The sequence below is a fragment of the Sinocyclocheilus rhinocerous genome, unplaced genomic scaffold (assembly GCF_001515625.1).
Source record: "Sinocyclocheilus rhinocerous isolate Xijiao unplaced genomic scaffold, SAMN03320098_v1.1 scaffold1874, whole genome shotgun sequence".
NCBI classification, from domain to species: Eukaryota; Metazoa; Chordata; class Actinopteri; order Cypriniformes; family Cyprinidae; genus Sinocyclocheilus; species Sinocyclocheilus rhinocerous.
This window is the reverse complement of record NW_015626862.1, coordinates 1,059,461-1,065,097: the sequence shown is the minus strand read 5'-3', so window position 1 is coordinate 1,065,097 and position 5,637 is coordinate 1,059,461. Positions and strand designations below refer to the sequence as shown.

At 37.5% G+C, this 5,637-nt stretch overlaps 1 protein-coding gene across 2 annotated transcripts; it reads right to left on the bottom strand.

Annotated features, from left to right (window-relative positions):
• Positions 1-701: 701 nt before the first annotated feature.
• LOC107716790 (N-acetyltransferase ESCO2-like) lies at positions 702-5,326 on the bottom strand. Of its 2 annotated transcripts, none has more exons than XM_016523352.1 (11): positions 5,211-5,326; positions 4,663-4,717; positions 3,677-4,559; positions 3,513-3,594; positions 3,258-3,294; positions 2,861-3,002; positions 2,643-2,774; positions 2,464-2,553; positions 2,231-2,374; positions 1,299-1,483; positions 702-1,206 (listed from the first exon to the last, which is right to left on the bottom strand). In XM_016523352.1, exons 2-11 carry the CDS (start codon positions 4,704-4,706, stop codon positions 1,074-1,076), a joined length of 1,872 nt encoding a protein of 623 aa, XP_016378838.1. In that variant the 5' UTR covers positions 4,707-4,717; positions 5,211-5,326; the 3' UTR covers positions 702-1,073. The 2 variants fall into 2 exon arrangements, with proteins under 2 accessions (XP_016378838.1, XP_016378846.1); XM_016523360.1 differs by lacking the exon at positions 5,211-5,326 and adding an exon at positions 5,079-5,171.
• Between the last annotated feature and the right edge of the window lie 311 nt (positions 5,327-5,637).

Here is a 5,637-nt window from a genome sequence, read left to right as displayed (position 1 = left end):
ACACATGCTAAATGAATGACTTGGAATTTTTGGATGGATGGAATTTTTTTTTTTCCTCTCGCAAATAGCTGAATATGAGTAATTTATATTCAACATGGAAATCTCCATGTGAAGTTAGCGTGCCCTGTTTTGTTACCTACTACAGTATATTCTAAACTGAAGGTTTTCAAAGATTTGTGATGCCATGGATACATATACATCTAACAATATTTTGACAACAGAAAGTAAAAGAAAAACAATGGCTGTCATGACATTTATCCAGTCCCAAGTATATAGTTTAACAAGTTTCTCACATATATTTTTTTCAGACCCACTTGCACCCTCTGGATCCCAGTTTGAAAACCTCTGCACTAAAGCATCTTGCGGTTTCTTTTAAAATGATTGAATGCAAGTTTTTATGGGCTGAGAAATTAAAACTATTAGGAATATTTGAATTTTTCACACAAGACTAAATTAAATTAACAAGTTAAGGCAAAAGTTTAATTACAAACTAAAAACTTAAGTAGAGATCATTCACCTAACGATATACTTTATATATATATATTACACTCTACAAGTTATTAAAGGGTATGGAATAGAAATGGTGTGCATCAATTACTCAATGGGCAACCCTCTTAAATACACCATGTGAATAATTCCAAAAAAAATTCCTGAAACTCACACTATGACAGACATTTACACAAAGACAATACAAAATATACGAATAAGTACAATTTATTTAAAAATATGTACAAAGTCAAAAGCAAGGAGCAGTTCAATTGAAAGTTCTTGTTCATTTTACAACTAACTTCAAGGAAATTATGAATTTTCCAAACAGGAACCTTAAAGCTTGCATTCGTGCTAATGTAAAGTGTCTTAAATATGATTTCATGAACTCACTGTCAAAGACAATCCATCAATCTCTACACAACAGTAAAACATGGATTTTCTCCTGAACAAATCTGGAACACTACATGAGATTTATCATATTAGACTGAACTTCATTTGAACATCTAACAATTTTTTATCTATTAAAAACTTACAAAAGCATTCACAAATGCAGTCATACTAAAACCTACAGGAAACGTTTTTCTTTAACTGATGAAGTTGTACACCAGAAATGTTGGTGTCTCACAGTACTTCGTAGCAAACAGCTTTCCTTCTGGTGTAGGGTCAGAGAAGGCGATTTCCTCTTTGGTCAGGTGGCTCCCGTACATGAAAGTAGTCCTGAATCAGTAAGAAACTATTTTATATACAGAAGCAACCTCCCACAATACATTTTTTTTTTTTGTTATGAATGCGCTGAAAATGTTTAGTACCTGACTGTGTCCAGAAGGCGAGTGGCGATGCCCTTCCTCCTCATCAGACTGAAAACCCAGATGCGACTGACACCACAGATGGCTTTTTCCGGCACGGTAGAGCAGCACCAGGCTCTGTGGTGCTCCATGAAATCCTCCTTGCTCATGTCTTTGGGTTTCTCTTGCTGTTCCAGCACCCGAAAAGCCTAATTGATATTGGGTATGATAAGAGTCAAGATCAAGAGGCTTTCTGCAGGTTTTTTTTGATGGTAATTGTTTTTTTGTTTTAGTTTTTACACAAAAATAGCTCAAGGCTTGAATAGCTCTGCTCCTAACCACTAGAATATGGAAACCACTTTTACTGTACCTTCTTATCAATCTGCAAAAAAATGATGCTCTTAATTAGTATTTTTGTCTTGTTTTCTAGTACAAATGTCTAAAGATTCTTAAATCTACATTTACTTGAGAAGCAAAATGAAAATAGTTTTGTTTGTGTTCTGAGAAATTGATCAAAATTAAGTGGATTTACAATTAAAACAAGAACAAATATCTACCAATGGGCTCAGAAAAACCAACATAATTTAGATTTTGGTTCAAGAAGTGAAAAGATTTGAAAGATACTTGTTCTTGTTTTAAGCATAAACTCAATTTTGATCAATCTCTCAGAAAACAAGACGTTCAAATTGCATCTCAAGTAAATGTATCTTGATTTAACAATGTTCAGACATTTGTATTGGGGGGAAAAAATACTAAGGATTTTTTTTTTTTTTTGCAATGCATGTAACATTTAATGCCATGACATTTCTGCTCAGATTTGAGACCTTTTTAGTCCTTAACTTGTGGAGGGGGAAAACTAAAACCTTTTAAAAACACAGAAACACTACTTTATAGCTCAGAATGGCAATGATACTGAACTAAAGTCAAATGTTAGAAATGGTTTGTTAAACACTCACCTGTCTAATATTTTCAGCCACCAGACATCCCACCACCATCCTGTCGCTGTTAATGAACAGGTAGGTTTTAGCTGAGCTCGGGCTACTGAGGGTGATCTGCTGAAAGCCCAATTCACTGTCTGCAATCCGTCTCACGTCCTCTGCCTGAAACAAAGCAGCATAGGTTAGGAAATGCTGGAGATTTAGCTGGACAGAGCAAGTGTTTAAACTAGAACCAATCACTGCCAGCATACCTTTTTTGTGGCATACTTAGGATCATCAGGAAGAACAAGAATAATCTTTCCATCCCAGAACTCAGCCACAACCCTCTCTTTTTTCCAACCCTAAAAACATACAAAATGATGTAAAATTGCAATTTTTTTTTACAGCAGAATTGCTCAGCTGCATTGATAAAAACATCATGACAGCTCACCACAAACTTAATGGTGTCCAAGAATCGCTGATGGAACTGTGTGTGCTGGAAGTTGTCCTCTGGACTGTCTGTACTGTACAGCATCCCACAGGACCCACACGTGGTGGCGCCGAACTGCTTCTGACCAGCATCCTAAATACCAGACACGTTAACCATTAAGAAGAGGTGAAAAAAAACTACCAGTTTATTTCTCTCCAACAATTTGACTTTCTACTCACAATGATAAGCTGGTTATCTGTTTGCTTCTTCATCTCTCTTCTCAATGCAGTTCTCTCTTTGGCCTTCAGAGCAGGAGTACCAGTCAGTGCAGGAGGAGTGCTGGTGTTCAGTGGTGGCAACAAAACCCCTTTTTTCTGAGATCTAAAACAAAGATGAGAACAACTTCTGACGATCAAACAAAACACTTTTACACTGAATATAACCTGGCTGGAACACAACGTCATTAGGTCATTCTATAACATTAGCCTTATGCAGCAATGCTTTTGAAACTATACATTTTTTTACAGTAACCATGACTGCTTTTTTCTGTAACCACGCTCCCCCCACTTCCTCAGTGTGACATAATTTTGCCACAGTTGCATTAGGAATAAATAAATAAGTATATGACTGTCTTACCTCTTAGTGCCAAAGATGGGATAGACAGATGACTCTTCTGAAGAGGGAGCAATTAAAAAATAATTTACAAAATGTTAAAAAATCAGATGTTGTTTTGCTTTGTTAAAAACAGAATTTATAAAAAATTATTACATTTATCTAAGATAAACTGAACAAATTAGAAAGTAAGTTCTAAAGTAATATAGAATAAAAATGACTTGTTTATAAAATAAAATATATTTTTGTTTATATAGATAATTAGTGGATGTTTTTTACCTTCATCAAGAGAGCTGTTGTGATCTGGTGGTGGTGGTATGTCACTCACATCAAACACCGAATCTGTTTTTGCGGGTGAGTCCTGGAAAACATTTTCAGTTTGAGAAAAAGCTGATGAAAGCTTTACATAGTTACTAGCAGATAATTCAACAGTTCAATATTACCTGGCTACTAGCTTCAGTGGATCTGTTGGGACTAACAGATCTCCTCAAAACCACCTTTAACTCTTTGGTAATACCATGCATATGTGCCAGGATATGAGGGGACATCTGCTTGGGGCTCAACATCACTTGCGTTGACTCGCTGTGCTCAGCAACTTTATCAGTAGTAACTTTAGTTGTGTTGTCTGCATTCGGGTGTCTTTTTAAGAAGATGGCACGGCGGACTGGGGAATGTTCTCCTGGTGCTGTCGGCGCTTCCTTCTCCTTTGTGGGTTTTTCATAGGTTGAGGGTTGTTTAGGCTTTGTGTTCTGTGCAGATCTTTTGAACATTGAAGTGGGCTTTTTTCCAGTGCTGAAGAAAGCTGCTCCCACAACCAGCTTGGGTTTACTCTTGGATTTCACACTGCTAAATGAAATCGGGGCCACCGTGGCCTTCAACGACTGATCTGTTTGCGTGTCAGAGGGACTTTTCCCTTTGGGTTTAGCAGTGAAGTAGCCTTTCAGGTTAGACTGTGGAACTGTGGCACTGCCTTTCTTTTGGAGCTTCCTCACTGTTTTTTTAACAGGATTCCCAGCATTCAAAGGGAGGCGTGATGGTTCTTTGCTAGGGACTGATGGCGGTGACTTGGTTTCCTTTAACAGCTTCCTTTCCAGAGGTGTGAGATAAAGAGGTTTCTGCTTGCTGTAGAAGGATCCCGCTCCCAATACAGTTTTTCGTGGCGAGATTCGTTTTGGAGGAGATTCTAGTGAAGAGGTCCTCGGCATCTTCTTAGGTGTACTGAGAATCTTTTGGGGTGATGCCAGCGAGGTGGGAATATTCTCTTTTTGTCGAGTGGCCCTTCTTGGAGAGTTTCTCAGGCTTGTTATTTGTTTCTTAGATGGGTTACTATGGTGGGTATAAACAAAACGGAAAGAAATGGTTCACAATCTGTGTCATAAGAGCAAAGTACATTTCAAAATCTAATATCTAACAAAATGACATCACATACCTCTCAGCATCAGGAGAGCCATGTTTTCTTTTTCGGGATAACATCTTCAAATCACCTGAAATGAGCAGACAGGGAATCAGAACATGACGTGGTATTATTGGCTTTTATAGGACGCCACAGTTTGCATTTCTGGAACATTCTGATATTTCTGCAATAGAATTTTGCTCCCACTTAATCATATGAGAATTGTGTTGAAAAAGTAGTAACATGATCAAATTTAGTAAACATAAATCGACAAAATTAGTCATTTGCGTCAGTAGACTTGAGAATAGTGACCTTAAACGGAGAGATTCAAAAGAATCAAACTGTATGTGTTTTCGAGTCAAGCTTATTGCTATGATAACGATATATGTAGCTTGGCTCATAGTATAAAGAATATAGTACATATATTTTCAATACATATCATCCATTTATACCGCAGCTCTTTGCTAGGCGCCAATTAGTTGACAACAAGCAACATCTCGTTAAAATACACGCAGGATCCCACAGTCAACACAAACCTCGTTCTAATACTGACAATGTAACAATATATGAAGTAGTTCACATACCAGGTCAAAAAAAATCCGATTTTGTGTGGAAACACCTGAACAAAATTATCGCGGCAAATCTCTCCCTTCACCCGCGGTCTGTTTTGAACAACGCGCCAAAGTCAATTGCGGCGCACACGGAAACGGAAACAACGACTCTGTATGACGTCCGGTTAAGTGCGATTCATCTACACGAATCGGTTCTTTCGGACAGTTTGTTTCAAAGAACCGGTTAAAAAAAAAACTGAGCGCTCCAATTCAGATTGTTGCAGTCATTCAGTTCCTCCAAAAAAAAAAGTAATTTAGAATCTAAATAATTAAAAAAGTGTTTTATTTATTAGAACCCACGGACGTATTTGCTGACGTGAGCACAGTTCGGAACTTCGGAACGAATTGTTCAAACCTGAATCATTTAGACCCGTTCAACCGAGATGCGATTCAAATGAAC

Bases quoted from the DNA above. Each gene is read 5' to 3' on its own strand.
- LOC107716790 (XM_016523352.1), bottom strand. From the start codon at position 4,706: ATGTTATCCCGAAAAAGAAAACATGGCTCTCCTGATGCTGAGAG. The intron at 3,295-3,512 runs GTAAAAAACATC...CTCCCTCTTCAG, and splicing joins CAACAGCTCTCTTGATGAAG to AAGAGTCATCTGTCTATCCC. The intron at 3,003-3,257 runs GTAAGACAGTCA...TCTTTGTTTTAG, and splicing joins CCCATCTTTGGCACTAAGAG to ATCTCAGAAAAAAGGGGTTT.